At 29.2% G+C, this 23,181-nt stretch overlaps 1 protein-coding gene across 2 annotated transcripts in view; it reads left to right on the top strand.

The window, feature by feature from the left end:
* The window catches only part of LOC126835912 (uncharacterized), a 70,378-nt gene extending 48,636 nt beyond the window's left edge, over positions 1-21,742 (top strand). For both annotated transcript variants that reach the window (XM_050568787.1, XM_050568786.1), the window contains exons 3-7: positions 13,194-13,271; positions 17,417-17,598; positions 19,506-19,704; positions 21,051-21,157; positions 21,226-21,742. In XM_050568787.1, coding sequence (XP_050424744.1) covers positions 13,194-13,271; positions 17,417-17,598; positions 19,506-19,704; positions 21,051-21,157; positions 21,226-21,351 — 692 coding nt within the window. In that variant the 3' untranslated portion in view covers positions 21,352-21,742. The remainder of the gene's footprint in view (positions 1-13,193; positions 13,272-17,416; positions 17,599-19,505; positions 19,705-21,050; positions 21,158-21,225) is intronic.
* The last annotated feature ends 1,439 nt before the right edge of the window (positions 21,743-23,181 follow it).

The raw sequence follows: 23,181 nt of genomic DNA, 5'->3' as shown, positions 1-23,181 counted from the left end.
ATATAAATATTCTATACGAATATGTTATTAACAGCACCAGATAAAATAAAACATAGTCTAAGGCGATATAATATTAGAATTAGCTAACAATTGTAAATATCTGGTAAACAAGATAACAATTAATGGAAAAAATAAGTAGGATAGCGCAAGTAAAACAACATTTAATTAAAAACAAACACCTTTTCTCCGCAAAAGTAATAAGTTTGGACATTATGAGAGCACTTATACAAAGTTTTTTGTATAGCGTGGCTTTGTACGAAGTTGAAATCTGGACAATACTTAATGCCGAGAAAGCCAAAATTGAAGCCTTTGAAATATGGTACTAAAACGAGTGCCGAGAATTTCATAGACACAAAAAGTAAGGAATAAAGAAGTTCTCAAGTGGATGAATACACAGAAGTCAATGTGAAACACGCTTAGAGAGATTAGAAAGAAGTGGACTTAGATAATGGATAAAGTAATAATCGTATTCTGTATATAATTGTAAACAAATGTTTAAAATATTTTCCTTCATGTGGAATTTAAAAAAATACCAAATTGACCTTTTTTGTCTATTTTAAATATTTTACTTTAAAAAAAATCTACTCTGATATTATATTTAGAGAACTAGATACCATCGATATTATCTTAAGTACATTATATTTTATTTCTAAGTCCGGTGAGCCACACAGGACAAACGGAATAAAGTTTCGGGCAAATATTATCAGATATAACTCGTTAATTAGAAAACAAAATTTCCAAAATTATTATGTTTTCAAGAATAAGTCAATCATTTTATAAATTACAAAAAAAGTTGTACTACAAATTTTTTTGCCTGTGTTATTCTCTCTAAAACATGTGACAATTTAATTTGTTCCACAGAAGTGACAGAACATAATATTACCTCATCTTTACAGTAATAAATCCAATACTACTTATTATAATACATCACTACTTATTGCAGCCATATATGACATAATATATTAACACGTACGTATTTTGTGTAGTTGTGTAATAAAACTTTATAACGACCAACACTCCGAAAGAAATACTGTGACAGACAGTGAGATAATAAAATAAATATCGAAGTGTTCAATTTGCATTCAGTTACCGCGGTAGGTTAATTATTAATAGTATAGGACGTAAGTATACATTATTGGCTTAACGGTAACCTGATTTGAGAGAAGTTTATCATACATAAAAAATATACTTACTCAGTTTGATAGAATGTCTATAGGGAATCGGGCGTGTGAGTTTTAAACGGATTTCATTAGGTTCATTCGTTTCACTTAATAATTTTCTCCAGAACCAAGTTTGTATTATTACTACTATTATTAAACATTATTTTTGGCCATTTTTCCGACCATAAATAATAATTTTTCTACATTTTACACGGTATTATTGCCTGACCATGTCACACTATATCAGGTATGCTGCGAGGTAGATTATTTTTAATTTACTGCTTCCAAATTTTTCACACAGCTAATAATGTTGAAAATATTAAGTATACTCGTACATCAAATGTCTGAAAATAAGATTTACATATACTATAAAATATATACGTACACTAACTTGTTCTTTAAATTTAATTACATGAAGAAGATACCGCACATGCAGTTTTTTCAAGCAAAAAGAAGGGTCGACATTCTGTAAGATAAACACTGATAGATACCCGTGGTAATCATAATTGAAGTATTGTACTTTTTATATAAAATTAGTATTCAACATTAGGGTATAATATTATGTTTTTGCATATTAACAGAACGAAAATAGTAGAGTTCGGACATTAAGCGTGGACAGGTTCAAACCAAAATATAATAAAGTCTATAGATACATTAAGCCGTCCCAGTAATTTAGTGGGGAATTTCATCATAGTCAGGATTTTTTTTAAGCGGACATACCTATACTAATTTCTAAATGAATTATTGTAAACATATCATGTCTAACACTAATGAAACTGACTCTCTATTGTAAGTGTTAATGTCTACTATTTAATTGTTGTCTAGCCAGTTATTTGAAAGCAAAATTCGTTAATATCTTAGCGTACTATGTTTAGTTAATGCCGGTTTTTGTCTGTCTTCACTTTGTATGCCACGCGAAAACTTAGGGTGTGTACTAAAGAGTGAGCACGAAAATAAAATAGAAATGCCTTTAGGTAAAAAAAGAAAGGAAGAAGACGAAAAAAGTTGCATCGTAGTATTGACTTTTCCCTCTACCCCGCTGAGCAACACTTGTTGCCCGCAACTCGGCTTTACCTCGCCTGAGCTCTCATTTGATCGTCACTATACAGACTGTATACGTGAGTTTATAGCGTTGGCTTGTCTCTCCGAGTCTTTTTTTAACGTTGCCGGCCAGTATTCTGTTCGCTTATCGATTCACTCATAAAAAACTACAAAATAATGTAATTTCCCGTTATATTCCAATCCGCCAAAGCGTTTTAAATCACAATGTCGGCAAACTAACCACGCATTCGCATAATTGACAGATATCGAGAATATAAAAACGTTTCTAAGCCAAAATGTACACTATTTATTATAACTACAACAAATTTCGATTAAAATAATTAATATTATGACATGGTTCCAATGAGTTTAACTCATTTTGGGAAAAAAAGTCAATTAAAACCATTACATTGTACAGTTAAGTTATGCCTTTTAAAACACTATAAACGTTTCGTTTCGGCAACAATATTTTATATTGTCCTCGTAGCTTGTGTTAAAAAACGTTTAAAAATGTTTTAAGTTCAAAATTAGTTAAGCTATCAGAATATTATACTATTCATCATTAGAATCAAAATTTGTGTTTTTATATTATAACACATATTGTATATTTTGCCTGGGAAATATTTTCAACCTCTGCGTATTATTAGGTATATTATTATTTACTGTGAGACATCGGCGTGATTTTTTGTGATAATGGTCCACATAGACGTTTCGCCTTCGATGCCGCCGCACTCAGTCATTATAATTCATTGCACGTTATTAGGAATGTTTCAGTTTGATTATGTTTGTTTGAACAACCTAATAATAAAATTAATATGTACAAATATTTATTGTGTACGCAGCGTTTATAATAAAGGTAACCGTGTAAAATCGAAAGTTATTACCTCATCTAATGCATCGATTCTTTTCACAAACGTTAAAAGTCGACCTCCTTTGGCCGCAGCGGAATTTTACTTTTCATACAATACATACTTTTCCGTAATCGATTATAAGCGATGACGGTATTTTTACTTTTAGCAGTACGCAATTTTTAATGCTAATAAAAATAATTACAACAAACTTCACTGTTATAATAACTCCTAAAATCTATCTAACAATGATGTGGACAGCATTATCAAAGTTTTAGGATTAAAATCACAGTGATATAATTTTGGGTGCAATAAAGGTTCTTATAAAAATATACACAAGTCGTTTACCAAGAAGTTTCTCTTAAAGTAAACCGAACAAAGTCACATCGCTAGTTTATTGTTTTTATCATACTACTACTCAGGAACTATCGAAATCTCTGAATTAAGTTTGATTTATAAAAGCTGTAAAATTTAAACTAAAAATTTTGATTTCAATATTTTTTCAGTCTTTCTGAGATAGATATTTTGCGATGGCCCCCAGTCAGTTCTCCGAATAATTTTTTACCTCTTAAATTTGTCAATAAATGTTATTAGTTTATTATATGGGTCAGATTTCCACGAACCCGCACACGCCCACACACATATTGCAGTGGGTCGTTAACCTCGACAGTATATCCACGTATGGCTAGTTGTACAGCGGACGACCGTTGTACCGAAACCAAAGATTTAATGTTTGTAATTATTTTTCAAAAAAAAAAACAACAAGTAGAGTGCGTCAACCTGTGTCGTTGACCTACAATCCGGGTTTCTCATGAAAACTTTCAAGCTCGTGGCGTTTATTACAGCGTCTCTTATGGTTCATTATTCAAAGTGTAGTGCGGCCAAGTTGTATAAATTACTTTTCAGTAAAGTCGTGTACATACTACATAAGCTATTGCCGGGATCAGGTCTACATGAATTATGTACGTCATCACTGGCAATTGTTTCACCACGAGGGCTTCTACCTGTAAATCGTAGCACCTAACCGTCCTGCAATGTTTCACATTAGATAACTTGATTAAATACCGGGGTATAATAAAATATGTACTATTTAAATGTTTTAGAATGTGTAATCACAAAAGCAATAAATTTAAATTAAAAATTAAAATAAATGTTTTAGAGCTTAGACGATATTGTGCGCCTGAATAGCACATTATATAGTGTACATCATTAGACGAAATCCGTACATCGTTATTAATATTATTATAATGAATCATCGATAGTCATCGAGAACAACTAAAATCTATAATATTAGAAGTTGGTGGAAAAGGTAATGGGAATATAATATTCTTTCAGTGGCACAACATTAATCGACACAGTGACAATCAATTAAATTAGATAAAACACAGAGGCAATATTTTTTTATAAAGGATAAATCCCATTAAATTTCAAAACTGAACATTATAGAGATCTTATTTTAGGCGAACGCTTTTGCCAGTTTTTCTTTTATAGTTTCATCAAAACAAATATTATAAGTTTAGAGTACACCAATTAATTTAGGCTTACCCGCTTTGTTTTCAACCATAAAGGAAAACTGGGTCTCGCTCATGTCAGCAACTTTCTAAGGCAAGAGCTCTTGTTTTATGATGTATAAAGTAAAGAAATGCTTAATTAAAAAGCGATAACCATATAACTTAATTGTGTATAATTTTACTCTACATCCATTTCGAGACTCAAATACATGACACATTTACACTTTGTATTTATGACAAGAAACTTTCTTTACTATGTTTTCTTAAACTCGGTTTTATTTTTTTGAGTTATTTGCAATTAAACAATACGTCTGGTCTTATGTTTTCGGTAGTGGTAATTGTATATTTTGAATGAAATAATTTTTACCTTTCTGATACTTAATTTCTATCTTGTAAGTTTTACTGGTATAATAAAAAAGCTGTTCTTGTATTATTCTTATCTTGTTACTTTAACTGATCGACACATCTATAAAAATAAAAATAGAAAATGCAGATAATTATACAAAAACCAAGTCACCCAAAAAATATTATAATGTTTCTGTATTTATAAAAACTTGATTAGAAACCGTCTATAAGTTCATCAATTATTTGTAATTTTGAAAATATTACTGACACTAAATACATAACAACATAAAAATAATTTCAATAATAACTATTAATATTAGTTATATTAATAGGTTTATTGTTTTAGTTATTGGATTATTGATTTAAGTAATCGCATAAATCAAACCAGAAGGCGTTTGATACAAAGAACAGCATATAACCTTATTTCTGTAACAGGTAGAATAAAAAAACTCAAGGGTGATAACTTTAATGTTAAAAGTTAGAAAATCTGATGGAAATTAGTCTGCTTACTGCTACCCGTGTCCTAATTACCTTGTATATGATACTTACGTTGTTAGAGAGTTTCACTTTCATATCAAATGCATATCAGCTTGAAAACTTTAAGGATAATGTAGCACTGCAGGTGTCTTGCGTCATCTGTTGCGTTTGTTGTTCTGGGTCATAGTAGTTTTTTTTATACATGAGCTTCTTTTTATGAACATTGATACATTTTTGATACGGTTAGTACTACTAATATAGTAGGCACTGACCGTTTGTGTGATCTATCTTATTTTTTTCATAATAAGTTTTGCTGGAAGGATTAAATTTAAGTGGTCTCGGGTGATTATCCTATACGTCTTTACCATTTATCGACGACACGTTTAGTTTACTATTTGTACTAAAATTTAAGAGTACACTGAAGTAATTACCTATATACATTTTATATAATTGAATATTCAATACACTCATACAAAGCCAATTATTAGTTTGATGGAACAGTATTAGTAATAATTGATATTACTCTTAAATATATGCGTTTTGTCATAACGAACGTGAAAATGATTATCAAAACGCATTATTTTTATCGATTTTAGATCACAATCAGTATTTCCATAGCTACACATTCCAAACAATCCATATTTAAGTGTTTTGATATTTTTTGTATAGATAGTAAAAATAGGTACTCGGCAAAGCGGTGTATTAAAGATATTATTTGAAAAAAAATAAAAATTATATGCATAAATAAAAACTGTCATGTTTTATAATCACAGATTTGATATAAAAAGTATATACATAATGAAAATGTATTAACCGTTTGTCCGCATTCGAAGTGAGTTTCTGATTGAGTTAGGGTTTTGAAATAGTTCTCTGAACTAAGAGTTTTTCAAATCACGTTGTCTCTTAAACCGCACCCTGAACCTCAGGCTACCGGATGGCTTTCCGTACCCTCTTTTTGTGCACTTCCGACTGTCTACGATGAACACTTTTCCGACATGCTTGCCATCAAATGGCTGACAACTCGCCAAATAATTGCAGTTTCTCTCACTAGTATAATAATGTTTATTTAAACGACTAAAAAATAAGACATCTATTTTTCTGTATCTACAAAACATTAGTTTAAAGTGTTTAAAAGAAGCTTACACATTTAAAGATATTGTCTTTGATTTGACCGTCGCCAAATTATATAAGCTCATAGTACCGTACAATAATAGATGACATTAAAAAAAAAATGTTTCTTGTCGATTTCACAATTCTACGATTTTTTCTTTTATAATTTGACATATTTCGCGCATTTGCTGTCCGAGAACCGCCATCGGTCGTTAGGGTTACTGGATTGAATAATATCTTTTAAAATTTAGATCACTGCAGATAGCATTCAAACTAGATTTAGCCTATTTGATTCCAATTAATACGTCGTAGAATTTTCATGAAATTCGTACCGTTATTGAACTAACTGTCGGCGACACTCACTAATACATTTTTTTTTTGATAAATAATAGATAATAGAGCATATTAAGAAAAAATATATCGAGGCTTATCCATTCAGTCTTAGGATGTGTCCAAAGTTGTTTTGCATTGAAAGCAATTGAAACGCTAAGCGTCATTAATGCATGAAAAAACAAAGATCTTTACCATAACAATTTAATGAGATTTGACATTGTAAACTACAAAATAAAAAATAAAATATTTATTTTACTTTAGAACTCCACTAATACCGCTCTCGTTTATTTTAATTTGTATTACGGTTTCCTAAAACTATACAAAATTGTTTAACAACCGAACAAGGTTTAATTCTTTTTTTCTTATACTGCCGGTATAGAATTGGAACAAGCCAAATTAGTTACATAAACCGGGAAACGTTCACCACTACAAAGAAAAAGCGTTAACGGTTAGACCTCGTTCTTTAACTTTAATATTGCATTTAAGTTGACTCAGTTTTTCAATTAATAGTTCCATTTGGGCATTACAAAAATATGAAACCATGTAAATTTCAAACACGAGTGAACCGTGGCAAAGTGGGGATTTTGGGTGGCTTCAAATTGCAATAAATACTACATAATGAAACGAACAAAACATTATTTTAGGTAAAGTATAAATTATATGGTATGTTTTTCAGCTAGCCATATGTATAAACATAAAACGGTATTTTATTCCACTAATAGTATTATAAAAAATAAGTATTTTACTATAAAAAAAAAAAAAACTTGATTGTATAAATTATTTTTTTCTTTTGCATGATTATAAAATTATTTTATTACGCTATAACTGCATAGTACGCACTACGCACTAATATTATTACAAAAAATAATTTTAAAACCTAACAATAAAAGCGGTCGTTCAAGTATATTAAATAATAATATTGCGTACGATGTACATCAGTGCGTGTTACGCTTAAGGACGAATTATGCAACATGTTAATAAATAGTAAATAGTACATAATAATTTATAAATTTAAAAAAAACGTATATATTCTACTTCTTTTTAGTAAAACGTTATAATAATAATTAATAATTTTGTATAACGCTATAACGATTAACGAGCTTCTACAGTGCAAAATAATCAATCATTTGTTATGCATTATCTTTATCCTTATAAGAATTGAAGTATTACTGACCTACTATAAATTATCATCTTCTTAGAAATAATGAACTTAAATATAGTTTGGGGAATAAATTATAGTACTTACCAGCGAAAAAATATATAAAAACACGTTGTAACAACGAACATTAAAATTATTTAATACATTTCATTTTGAAATCACAATTCTATAATATAAAAATGTAGACTTGCCAAACAATAAAAAAATATGGTTTTTAAAATAAATAAAGAACACTATTCTCTCCAGATTTAAAAATCCATTATTTTCTCAAGCAATCCTCTTGCGTTAGCATAATAATTACTTGGAACGAAATGTACAGCGTGTTTGGAATTTTTATTGTGTTTTTACTTAGCGGTTTTCTTTAGTCAAAATCGGAGCTCGATAGATTAAACTAGGAATGTATGAATAAATCTTCTACAGTGTATGAATAAATCTCGCTGTTAACTTTAATGAGATTTAGACCGTAGCTACTACGTTTGTATAAGCCGGTTGCATCCAAAACTAATCTGTTTCTGGTATCTGCCTTATATCGATGTTAACCCGTCGCAGCTATTTGTACAAGTTCTTTTACGAAGCTCGAGATTTGAAGCGGATTATTATAGAAATAGAAAACACGTACTAGAAAGATAGTACGATACTAAATACCAAAATTATTAGTTAATAATTTTGGTATCTAGTATCTGTTATTGTTTGTTGCCCACAGAATCATAAATTACTGCGAAAACGGGTGGACATAAATGAATTTTCCTAATTCCAACAAAACAAAACAAAAAATCCTTTTAATATATAATAATTGTTCGCCCCGTTTATTATACCTACGACGACTGGTGCTTTTTAAGCCTGTACAATACACTGGCAGGAAACATCATCACATAGTCTGTCATATAGTGGCTCGGCGTTAACCCATAACAATAAGCAATAGTAATAATAATACTCACAGTTATTTCTATGTCTAAATCATTAACGCTATTTGGGTGTGCAGGGGTAGAAAACTCAGGGATCGAGGGGTGTAAAACAGTGGCTTCCGGGCATATCGAGCGTCACGCAAATCGCATAATCGCGACACGCCCGACCGGCGCCTCCACAGCCTTTCAGCTTTATTATGGAAAGTACATTTCGTTCTCAAACCAGCTACACCATCCCCTCCTTCCTTTTGTCGTCATATTTTCGTAGTGCCTCGACACCGCAAAAGGGTGTCTTTATCATAATTCTACGGCTCCGAATCAGCTTTTTATTTCAAGTATATACGCGACAGTACGGCTGCATATATTTATTATTTTTACATAATCATAATAATATTATATTATATGCATAATGTATATATATTCACACCTTTAACACACGACGTAGAGTGAACATTCATTTGCTCGAGTTCTATGTATAATAAGAATATATTATATTATTTTAGTTTCCATCCATTTTCTTATGTTGGAATTTAAAAAATCCAAAATAATCGCAATAAAAAGGATAAAATAATATATACATACACGCATTTGTACATACATATTTCGAAGAAATTGGAATTAGCCATTTGCATTCATATTGCCAAAATATTAGTTAGGACTCCTGGTATTCAGGAATGAAAAATTTCTCAAAAATACCCTATAGTTGAGCAACAGTTGTTCTGCAGGTTACTTAACTAGGCTGATCATTTTCGGATGTATTCATGTTATCATAAGTTAGCTGACGTTCCGAATTCCATTGCAGGATCCGTCCTCAGAGAAATATTAACCGTTCCACTGTCGCGTCTATATAGGCTACTTTTTTTATTTCCCTTTTCCACTACATCTCATGGGAAAATCCAATCCAACTCCTCATATTATTTGGACAAGGATTTTATGAACAGTTCATATATTATAGCAATAAGGCCAAGAGAAGAATCCTAGTTGATTCAATAAGACTTTAAACGGGGATCTCAGTATGAGTTCCTACTGGGAGTTCCCTTTTATGGGGAAATAGTACCACAGGTGATTTTTGAAAATTATAATTTAATTGTATATACTTTTTTTCATTTTTTCTCCTTATCCCATACAAATCTCTATCTATCGATATTTCTTTATTCCCTCAACACACTTCTGTATTATGTTTATTTATATCATCCACCCTTTTATTCTTCTGTCTACCTAAACCTCTAAGGTTTATCCCTTTACGGTGATCTCTATAACTTGTGTTACTTTCTCTTTTTTTAACGTGCCCAAATCATGACAGTATATTTTTTTCTCTTACCTTTTTCTTATTAGTTACAATAGAATTACCCTAAACAATTTAGAATAAACCATTGGCCTTTCTTCTTACAGTAGTTTATCTAAAAATAAGAACAACTTTAATTATGGTAACCGTTAGGACTTATCTCCTAGTTCTTAGCTAAGTTCAAAAGTTTGACAAAGATATTTATTTTATTTATTTATTTTCTCAGTCTGTCGTTAGCGCTGAAGATGACAACATTGTTGCCGAAGTACGTCGTATAAGCGGAGAGTATATAATTTTTATGGTTAAAGGTTTTTATTATTATTTTATTACATATAACCATAAGTTGCTTAAGTTGTTTTATATTTATTTTAGATTAACTTTTCACTAAATATTTTTATTACGTCTTAGAGTCAGCCAGTAAATTAAATTAAAAATATACTATTTTATTACTACAATTTTTTTAACACACCAACGATCAAACGTAGTGATAATACTATAATTTCAGGTTTAATATTATAAAAATACTGTTGTTTTTAATTTAAAAAAATCATGTTCACAAATATAAATAGTAAACTTCTAAAATGTAATTAAAAACTTATAAGAGTATATAAATAAGTACGATTTTTATCCATCAGATTCACTATTGGTTGCAGACTAGATAGACAGATATTGGGGGCCTAAATAATTTATTCAACTCCAGTAAGCCGCTTGTAAAAGTTTTATTTCTGACAACCGATAAATATGATCCTATGCAATGCGAGAAATCGGAATAAGTAGGTCACTAAATAATGAACTTTCAACAGAGATTAACCACTCTTTAGTCAGTCGGATTTTAAATTGTTATCTTGGTCATTCTATCTTCGAAACAAGGAAGAAACAAATCTATTAGCAAGCGCTTACTGCTGTTTAAAAAAATTAATTTTGTGTTTATGTATGAATGTATAATTAAAATGTATGTAATAAATCTAAATACCTTATTTTTTTGATTGATTTTATTACTTTCATATGCATGGCTACCTCCTAAGTCCAAAACAACTGTTGTCGCCCGAATTGATTGTACTAACTCATCAGTCTTTACACGTTGCTGACATTATGTTATTGTTTTGTTTTAATAGCACAACACTAAATATCAGAATTCATTAGATATTTAAATTTAGACCAAAGTAAATTTATTGGTGGTTTAATTCGTCTTTTCAAAATCCGTATGATAAAAATATTTTGTTTAATGGCAGTAGAAAACCAAATAAAAGAACATAATTACCAACTGCTATTGTTTTTATTTTTATATTTTGGCATTCATTTTTAATATTTTAAATGTCAAACTCAGATGCTATACAATGAAATCGTGTGTCAACACATTTAATTAATTAACGAAGGATTTAACGCTATGGGTATTTATAACCATTATTTTTTAATTTAGAAAACATTAAAAAAAATAATGCAATAAGAAAATAATAAGGTTGTAAAAAAAATTAGTTATGATAAACTAGACGTGAAATCTACTTCGAAGACTTGTAGAAATTGTTATATTCTTATTTATTTATCTACTTGACACAAAACCTTTTTCTTGGATGTAGTTTTTGAGTTTACGAAAACATTATTATTCTATCATGCTTGGATGTGGTTATACAACTTTTGTAGAAAACTCTACTCGTATTGTATGACAATGCACAATAAACAAAAAAACCAGCACAAAGAGGCATGGAGTGGACAGACCATATTGGGATGCGGGAGATCTCAGGTTTTAGGTATTATTATAACTGGTTGTAATAAAATTAATTTCAAATAAACGCTTCGATGGTAATCTGCAGATGATGAAAATGCAAATATCGATAAAAGCTATAATGTGCTTAATATAATATTATTTTGAGTTATAGAGTGGATACAGTTTTGTGATTGATCGTCTGTCTATATTAATTTGTTGCCGTTGTTACCCGTAATTAACAATATAGTGAAAATATTTTTTAATTGACTGTTGATTCACACATAACCACCTAGAAATGTCCTACTGTAAAAGTTTTATTTCCCCCCTTTTTGTGGGGTTTCCCTAAGTAAATACTTTTTTAGGGAAAATCATAATTGTACTGAAAGTGAGATAAGGCGGCAGTGTATCAACAATTAACGCATGATCGTCGGTTCGAATCTTAACCACTACCAACTTTCTGGGGGAGAAATAGCCACCTTTTAATTTTAGGCCAATTTAAGTATTTTTAAAGCGATTATTATCTGTAGACTTGCTACATGAAAAAAACAATATAGCAGTTTAGAAAATTCGTTGTTCCAAACACAAAAAAAAAATAAAAAAATAAAAACACATTATTGTAAAAGCAATACCTTCCAGCTTATCGGGGTAGCTAATAAATACAATGCATTTACTTTTTATTTGTTTGAAAAGTAAATTCGTCCATAACAATCATTCAAAATTTAAATGAAATAAGTTTCGCATAAATATAATATTTTAGTAACATGTTAAGGGAAAGCGTAACAGTGTAATTATAATTACTTTATGAGTTATTTATAATTATATTACTTTCTTAAATATATAAATTATCCATGAAAACTTTAACCAGTTAATAATATAATGTTATTACTTAAATACTACTTTATACTATGCATACAAATGTATTTAGTTAAGTTATTATGCGTGCACGGATGGAGGCAAGAGGTTTTGCTTTTCGCTTAATACATTTTGCAATCATTAGCAGCTGATTCGCTTGTACAGTTTAAACATTCATACATTTATACATACATTTTTTATTATAATTAATGTTACTTTTTTTAGATAGACAAAATATTTCCAACAAATTTGTAATTCCAGTTAATAGAACCTGTTACATATCGTGATAGGTATTTTTAGAAATTAAATACTTGGAAATGTAATTAGTGTATCTTTGTCTTTCAAATAGTTATTTAGGCACATAGAACAATGTTCCTGACAGTTATTACAGCAGATTGATAATTTACTCGATGTATGCTGAATTGCAATAATTATACTAATTTTACCGATGCATTGTTTCAGCTGGCTCGAATATCGTTGGCAAGTTTACACAGAGCGTAAGACGAATAGTCCAAGATGTCAAGGACGAAGGCACAGCTAGTAAGTTATAGCCAAAATTACTATTAAAATAACTAACATACAATTATAAAAACATGCAATTTAATAATGCCGTACAATATAATATTGCGAAAGTGCAATTAAACAATAATGTATTTTTAAAGATTGTTAAAAATATTATTGTCATTATTATTACGTCTTGCAACTTTAAAAGTCGCATGGTTATAAAATATGTCAGATATTAAACTGTTTTAAATATTACCATGCTATTGCAGTTGATTTATATTGGAGTGGTCGTTATTTTCGACTTCGTGTATAAGCACTGATAATAATTAATTCCAAATTTATAAAATTAACCATAATTTTAGTTGGTCCAACAATGTATTTTTTCCATGTATCTTTATAGCGACCTATTTGTATAAATAACAACGCCACTGAAACAGTGAGGTACTTAACACTAGGCTCACGAAAGACAGGTCAATTTATTACTAAACACAGGTGCAGGGTATACACAATATTGAGCTTTATATTATATTAAATATTAATACAAACTTTACGCAATGTATATTAAAACTATGGTAAAAGTGCGTAGTTCTAAGATATGTACGACTAACGAGTTTTTTTGAACTAAATGGTTTTAAATTTGGGTATCATAAAATGTAAAAATAATATCATGCAATGTTGGATATACTCATGCAAAAGAGTTTTAAAGCTAGATGCTGAACAAAATATAGTTTATGCAACCTTACACATTTATAATAAGGTTGCGCCTACACAGTTTAAAAGACAAACATGATCGACACTGAATTTTTTAAAGGTGGCATTATATATACAACTTCAGATATTAATCCAATGCAAAAAGATTAAATTATTCATATGATTAAAATTTTTAAAAATTAATATTTTTATACAATTTATGTATTTATTAAAATTATATTTTGGTCTTTATAACTGATAGTGAATATTTGCATGGTGTTAGTGACCATTTCTAGACTTTTTTTGCTGGACTCAACTAAACTACTAAATCATTTGGGACGCGAGTAGTATACAGCTAATTTGAGATATCCTATACCATACTGTACTAGTATTTAACATATACAAATTATTTAATTAAGTTTTACCTTAATATTTTCTAATTAGAAAATCTTAAAATTATTATTCATTTTAGTCAATAAATTGTATCATTTCTTAAAGCACTGGGATATCCTTATACAAACATTAAATAAATGCATGTAAATTGAATTTTTTTCACCATGCCTTATAAAATTAATTTATATTGAACCATATAAAATACAAAAGGCTTATAAATAATTTATTATTTATACATTTTTAATTTTCTTATACTTGAAAAATCACTTTATTTTACCATAATATCAATTTTTAGCTTTTTTATATTCATTTTTATCATCATTCTTCACTTCTAAATTTGTTTGTGTTTTGCATATTATTTTCAGTTGTACCAAATAGCAAAAAATATTTTATAAACATGTTTTACATGTTTGCGTAAACCGATAAACGGAGGTAAATTCACAAAACACATTTTTATACGTTAATGTTAATGTAGATTATACGATTACGTAGATAACATTTTAAGAAAAAAATTATAATCTTAATATTGTTATTTTACACAATCACGTTATTACTAGTTGTTACGTGTTGTAGTCAGTTGAGTAGACAAGCTATAATATAATCTTGTCTCTAAAGCTTACAATAGCTATTTTTATGTAAATATATTTTAATAAAATCAATTAATTAATTAATCATACTCTATAATCATCGTTTCATCATAATTAGGTTTTATTAAAAACCTGTATAATAACTAAAAACCGTATTGCTTTTATTGATTAATATTTGCACTATATATTTTAATCGATACGAAATATTTATATCATAATGAATATAAATTAAAATAATCTGTTATTCGTGATAATATATCATCCTAAGGTAACATTTAATATTTGTATGGTATAGATTATGAAAAAGTAAACCCTGGACCAGTCAAACATTGTTAAACTGAATAAAAATAATTTTAATATTCAATAGTATTTAACCTTATTTTATATCATCGCATTTTTTAACTTAAGATTTTATTTATTTATTTTGTATGTGTACTGGGTAGCAATAAACTCGTATATTATTCTAATTTTATAAGCTGCTATGGACATAATAGAACGTAGATTTGTGTTGCTAGAGAGAGATAAAGGGAAAAAATAATTTTCAATGAAAACTGAACAATGTACAATAAAATCGAATTTTAATCGTGTTCATAGAACGCATACAAAATTAAGAAGTTGGTTGAACGGCCAATTGATAATATGTTAATATTATTATTACTTTTAGTATAGTATTGTCTGACAAGAAAATCGATACCATCTACTTCGCAGTAGCCATTACTTTTGTGTGTATAGCCAGACTGGTACTTTTATAGGTCTCTAAAGTTTGTATTGGAGAACGATATCATCAAAGTGTACGGGGCTCTGAATAGGCAAAATAGATGCGTTTCAGCATGCGAGACGCCGAGAAGTATCACCAATCGCTTCGTATTGAGCGTTATTGTAGTTCTGTGAATCCAGTAAAACATTTTTTGCTTTTAGCGAGAACGACTTGTATAGCTATGTATATTTTTTTACAACCAGTAAATATAACAGTCTACGATATTTTGTATCACTTCAATTTTTTATTCGTGTCATTTTTGTATATTATTAAGTTAAAATATAAATAAACATGAATTTGTTATTCTAGGACTTTTGCAAACAAGTAAAGTTGTTAAATTTTGAAATTTATGTACCACATTAAAATTTTTTGGTTGAGAAATTAGGTTTTTTAGTTATTGTTTCAGATAGTGTTGAGTGTTACTAATAACATAATAATTTATTGAAACAAAGTCATTATGATTTCATAATGACTGTAAGCATTTTATAATTTATCATATAATTTTAAACATGAAAATATGGTTGATATGGTTACCTAAAGATAAAAATGTTTTAATTGCCCTATACTTTTTTAATTAATTCATATAACTTTACTGGGTATCCTACGACGTTTTGACCCATATAATATTTTCTAGGTAAATTTATTTTTGTAAACTCTGTTTTGTATATATAATTTATTACACTATGAACTAAAAACTGTTTATTTATGATAATAGTTATTTTATTATAATATTAGATATTTAAAAAAATAAAATATTTAAATTATGGCTGTAATTCCGTTACATAAAATGAATTAATGTTGTCCGTATTCTTAACGTTTTTAAATCTGTGTACACAAATTATTTTAATGCAAAATAATACACATTTTATTCAATATTCTGTACATAAATAAGATTAACGAGTACCTATTCCTACTGTGTGGTATCATTTTATTTGTTCACTTTTGTTTACGACTTGGCGATGGCTGAAAAAATATAAAATGTATGACTTTTCGTATAATTTATTAGCCCATCAGTCTTGGTATATTACGGCCTATTCTTTACTCATCTCTTTCCTCTTCAAATACCGATCAGAAAATTCACACCTAATCAATTAATATTATAGGTACTATTAGCATTCTACTAATAACAGATAATTATAGTGGCAAAACAAAAAAAATAAAATGTGATTAATTTAATGCCGTAGTAGAATAATATTTCACAATAGCTTACTTATTGTTTCCAATCATAATTTTAACTTATTAAGTGTATTCTCGATACTTATATTATAATAACTAAAATATTTAACGAACCCGTAGTGCACATTAGCACTACACAATTCATTTGAAAAATACCAGAGTATTCCTATAACTCAACTACAATCTAAAAAATGTATCAAGTTATAGATCATTTATATTTTATATACTATTAAAAGCAATTTGCAAATCGCTTTATTACAACGGTGACCTAAATCAAAATTATAAGTTACCAGCACAATTCAAACCTAAACATTCTAATGACCATTCCACTTTAGTTCTATTCCATACAATTAACAATAAGCAAGGTCTTACATCGTTAACTATTATTATTATTGTTTTATACATTTTAGTAAGTGTATATATAAACATAACGAAACGAACGCTTGTTCATGTCGTTGAAAGACTAATTATTAACGAACTAAAAGATTGCGGCGAGATAAGAGCTATTATATATAGTTTTTCAACCAGGGTTACTTGACAATACAATAAAGATGTAATGTATTATTGTTCCGTTTTAGGTGGTCAAACAAAAGAAGAGGTCATAGAAACGAATGAAAGATTGAGAGCCGTGAGAATCCGGTTAGAAGAGTCGTACGACACGGCCAAAAAGTCACTCATTACGCTAATGACTAAGTACACTGAAAGCAAGACAACACGAAATGTCTTCCAAAGGTACAATCTCCTCAAGGCCATGATTAAGGTAAGAATTTAGTGGGTTGATAATATATTTTTTCAGTTGTTTCACACTTGAAAGCAATGTTATAACCGAACAAAAAAAGCTATTCGATCACAGCAACACTAACATAGTAAGAAGAACAGTAAAAGTTTATCATTTTTGAAAATTATTATTATGAAGAGTTAAAACTAGAAAATACTTAATTAACCTTGTAATTTTGAGATAAATTATTCATTTACCGTTTTCTGTAGACTGTCTACAGCCTTACATGTCACTTACAACAACGCACATTATTTTTTTTGTGCCCATCGCTTCACTCTTTGTATTAATCGCACTTTTGTCATTTTCTTTATTTAAATTGTAATATAACGCACATAAATCATTAGATTATCTCTGTGGATAGGGGAGAAAGAATTCTTCCATGGGCCTCACACCTGTCGCAAAAGGCGACTAAAGTGACGTTGAGCTTAACGTAAAGTGGCCTTCCACGGGACCACTTCTCTTGCGACATATGTACCTTCCCCGGCCCGCAATTAGCGCCTAGCGCTACTAGTCGGTCGGTGGTCGTAGGGGACCTCCTTCGATGAGAGCCACAAAAGCCAATGTACGCCCGTATAAATCATTAGTTATTAGTTAACATTAAGTACGTTACACTCATTACCTACGTATTACTGTGTATTATGCAAAGTATTGCATAAGACGTAGGATTACCTACATCTTTACTACTTGTGTTTTATTAATACCCGATTTGCACTCATAATTGTATTATTATTTTATTGACACCACAATACATTGATGTAATAATTATTACATAATTTATATACAGATATAAAATGATAAATATCACCTGTCCACGACACTTGCGATGTTAGCAGTTCAACTATAAAGAATACTTTTCCATAACATTTCACACATTCATTAGTTTCTAATTTAAATATTAGTTTTCTTTATTTTAAAAATGTATAAAATAAGACCCACTAAGATGCATTTTTAAAAATAACCGATTTATGATTAAATTGTTTATCGTTGTTCCATTAACGTACTGCATAGTTTATGCCATGCACCCTCCGGCGACCGAACTGGCATAAAGTTAGCTATAGCCCTCCCGGTCAAATACGCCATTCGAATATTTTTTTTTTTTTATAGTTTATAGTGTCCTAATGTACTTTTTATTTAAAAAGTATTAGAGTATATTAATAATTTTAAAGACTATATTTAAAATATTATGCAGTTTTAATAAAAGCAAGGTCTAAAAGTTAAGTGTTCTATTTTTTAAGTTATGTTTTTTATAACCACGTGCAAATAACATAGGTAATTTTTTGATACAACCGACATGGCACTAGGGGATATAGAAATGTTTGTAATTATATTCAACACTCTTGTTCCTGTGCATCCAACCAAAAAATTAAATTGTCGTTTCGCGAAATATGACAGACTTATTCGTATGTATTCCGAGTAAGATATTTTACTATTATTGTTTTACCACTTCAACAAGTAAACGAGTGTTGCATGAATAATAGGGTACCTGCGGCTGTCGTTCTCAATAATAAAAATATTTTAAATCGACTTCTTCGTTAAACACATAGCTTTGTTTTGGATATTTTTATGACCGCAATTGCTGGAATGTGGTACCTGCGTGATGTCGTAAAAGCGAGTGAAATTGTATTTATTTCGTTGTTATCAACCAGTTTAAGTCATTATATTTATAACACGGCACTTAACTGAATACACGTCGGCTTGCAATATTGTTCAAAACGTTTCCGACAAAAAAATATTAGAAGCAAAAACAAGAAACCTAAAATTATCTCTTTGTCGCTGGGGAACCCTTTGAATATTATGTACTCCAGCGGGATCGGCCTCTCATCCGTACATTTGTATACATTTAACAGCTATAACAACTTACTTACGATAGTTTTTTTCTGCCCGAACAGGAAGTCATCCGGCTGGAGACGCAGTACTGGACATTGGTGGAAATACCCAAACAGGAGAAGCAGGAGACGGTACCATCGTTTGTTTTACGTGCTTGTGGCATCGTGGAGAAGACACAAAAATCCGGCGATGGCGTCAAGTCAGCGACAAAACTAGCCGAGGAGGAAGAGAAAAAGCGGGAACGAATTGACAGATTGGCTGGTGAGTACATTAATTCATGATCTTTGATACCTTATATTCTCCTAATAGGTCCTGTCATGTCGTTATAGTAGGACTTACTTAGTAGGTATAAAACATTCTGCAACCTTTGTTTTAAGTTATTCTGTATACGATTTCCGTTGGACATTAGACAAAATGTATTATGTATTAACTAGAAATTACCTTAAAATCCGAGCATCTATTAAATATTTTTTTTGTATGACGTGTACATTATGTAAAGAGCTAAAATATGTTTTCTATACAACTAACGGTCAAACAAATGTTCAAAATTAAATGCTATTTAAAAAAGTAATATATAAATACTACATCTTTTGTTTGAAAATTATACTACAAACGCGTTCCGTTTTTTACGAGTTAAGTCAGTGTTAGTGTGTTTAAACCGGTTAGCGAATAAGTTTTTATCTGTTTTTTGGACTGACTAAACCGCAAACACTGAAACTTCTTGTACCATTCTACAGTGTTTTCAAATAGTTTCTAAATAAGTATTAAAATGAGATTTGTGATCACCAACGTTTACTGCTTTCGCTGCGCATGCATATAACAATCTTATATAAAGATACATTTTGTACAATGTATATTTTGGATAAAGTTAGTTAAAACAACTATTTTTAAAGGCATACATTCTGTAGGTGCAACTATCCTACTTTTACCGTAGCCTGTAAGTGAACAAAGTAAGACTTTATTTTTAATCTTTAATACCAAGATAAGTCTTTAAAAAAAAACTCAATGTATAAGCATTTGTATTCTAGTCCAGGCACAAGCCATTAGAAAAAAAATATTTAAATGTTAAAACAATTATTTTTAAATAACTTTATTCTATAATATATTTTATTTATGTTTGAAAATTAATATTTTATTTTTAATAAATATTTAAATAAAAATATTTTTATAACAATAGCTTTTAATATTTGGAAACAATAGAAGCAGCCTACGTAGGGCCATCGCTGTCCCCGCTCTTTAGGATGAGGTTGCCTGACGGATTTGCTATCAAGGATGGATGTCAGTCTGTAGTTGGATAGGACACGGCGGCTTCTTTTTATACTAGACGGTTTCCCATCCAGTATAAACGCACTGCCGCCTTATCCCCCAAGCCACACGTCCTTCTGATATTTATTTAAATAATTTAACAATTACTATATTTATAATACTTTCATCCGAACCTTAACATTCTTTAAATAAAATATTAATATTTTTAAATATTGCTGTGTGGAATACCACGTGTGCTGTATGTTTTTATTTTTTATTTTTATTAAGACTCGATAGATTATTATTAACATTGTATGTTGCCATTATTGTCCATTATTTTAAATGGTTTTTTACATCCGCAGATATGACTACTGCCCAAATCGAAGCCGAAAATACTCAACTGACAAACGACCTCTACAGACTGTTAAAGAAGTACACGGGTTTGAGAAATCTGATCAGAGAATTAAAGGTAATAAAAAAAAGGTCCTGTAATCCGATAAAAGATGATGCCCATTTCATTTTAATTTTTATTTCCAGATGGAATATGTCAACTCGAAAGTGTATCCGATATTTCCGCGCTACAACATATTGAAAGACTTAATAAAGGACATCATGCATCATCCGGAGTACATGGAAGTTTGTCACGAAGTCGACCCCGTATAATGGACAATGCCGCAGGATAAGATACGTCTTCTCTTTTTTCTCCTTATACGTATTTTCTCCATATATTAATTTCATCTTGTATACATTTTCCGCGAATCGTGTGTATACAATCTTTTTTCGAATTTATTTCATAAAGGACAAGTAAAAAAACCATCGTTTAAATGTGGTTTCAAAAATGATCGTCAATGATTTAGTGCCAAGACTCCAGACAAAGAACCCTTATTATAATATCGCTCTAAATGGTGTCATAAAAAATAAATATTTACACATAAGTACAAGTAAAGAGAAATCTTAAATTAGCTTAGCAATAATTCAGATATCACTTTTAAAACTAACACATTTCATAAAAATATCATGTTCGTACACGCAATAAAGAAATGACATCATATAATCTATGTGTTCGTTTAAATTATCGCAATATAAAAACGAGACTATGACTAATTCAATATTGATTATGTCTTATAAACGCTTGAAATTACACAATAAAAAGTATTATAATTATGCTAACGGACAAGAAAGTGATTAGTTCGAAGAGGATAAAAAAACTAAACTAGATTTATTTTTATTTTATTTATTCTTTAATTATTCTCCAATAAATTAATGGACACATTATATAACTAACCGACGTATATTATTAGTATTATAATTTTGTATCGACCCAATGAAGTATTTAGTATAATATAATGTATATTATCTCCCTAACTCACCAGATCAGTCTTTACTGATACTGACATAAATACTTAGCTATCATATATTTTGTTAGCGGCCAAAAAACTGAAAATTCGTTCGTGGCTCTTTGTGTTAAATTGTTTTAAGTATAAATGGAAATATTAAAGTCAGCTTTATTTTAGTTAGCCGCATATATTATGTTCATTTGTTCACAAATGCTCTTTCTCACATTTCTTTATTGACGACGAAAAATGATATCAATAATATTGGAAGAATTTATTTGGAAAGAATTTAAATTTTATTTTTTGAATCGTAATACTTATTTTTAACAACTCTAATTGTTATAACACGTTTGAATTGTCCAGCTTGTAAATATTTTTGAGAACATTAATTAATCAGCTTAAAATAAAGTAGTTTAATTCTATATCATAAAATATCTCTTTTAAACTTTCTTTTATGCAAATATCATGATAATAACTATATACTTAAGTTATTATGTTCGGCATTTGAACTGATTATATAACATAATATTTTATTATAACGCTTCAGACTTTTAAAGTAGACTACAAATACAGCATTAAAAGATATTTAAAAATAATAACACACTATATATAAAAAAATACGTCTTAAGTCTTTCTTAAAAGTTCTAAAAACTTTTTAAGTTTTAATTAATAGTATAAATCTATAAGTAAAAATTAAATATAAAACATCTACTGCCATTAAAAACAAATAATATACAATTTTTCATAATTTGCGAAATCAACGTAAACGTGTTGACTTGAAAAACAAAACCAATCACCAAACCTGTTTAATACTGTGTATTATTAAGATAATATTTATTTAAATACATTATTTGAATTATCCAATTTATCATATATTGCATAATTACTAGTACTATGACCTATTACGCAGTCGAGTCACTCGCATTTAAATGCATTTTTCTAAAATGCATGCTAACTTCAATTTTAATTAAATCTTTTGTTATATATAATTATAATAGTTGTATTTAGTTTCAATCTATATGGCATACAGTATTCCATAAAAAAAATACTAGGAGCTAATATTTTTCAAACGTTTAAAATGACTTACCACTTTTACTTAATAAGATATTTGATAGAAAAATGTATTTCAGATTTTCTATCTAGGATATTATGATAATAA

The sequence above is a fragment of the Adelges cooleyi genome, unplaced genomic scaffold (genome assembly GCF_023614345.1).
Source record: "Adelges cooleyi isolate 19-005CV unplaced genomic scaffold, UGA_ACOO_1.1 ACOO_flye_CR_arks_rails_tigmint_CR_PRNA_23, whole genome shotgun sequence".
Classification (NCBI taxonomy): Eukaryota; Metazoa; Arthropoda; class Insecta; order Hemiptera; family Adelgidae; genus Adelges; species Adelges cooleyi.
Note: the sequence above shows the minus strand (reverse complement) of the source record. Positions and strands in the feature narration are given on the sequence as shown.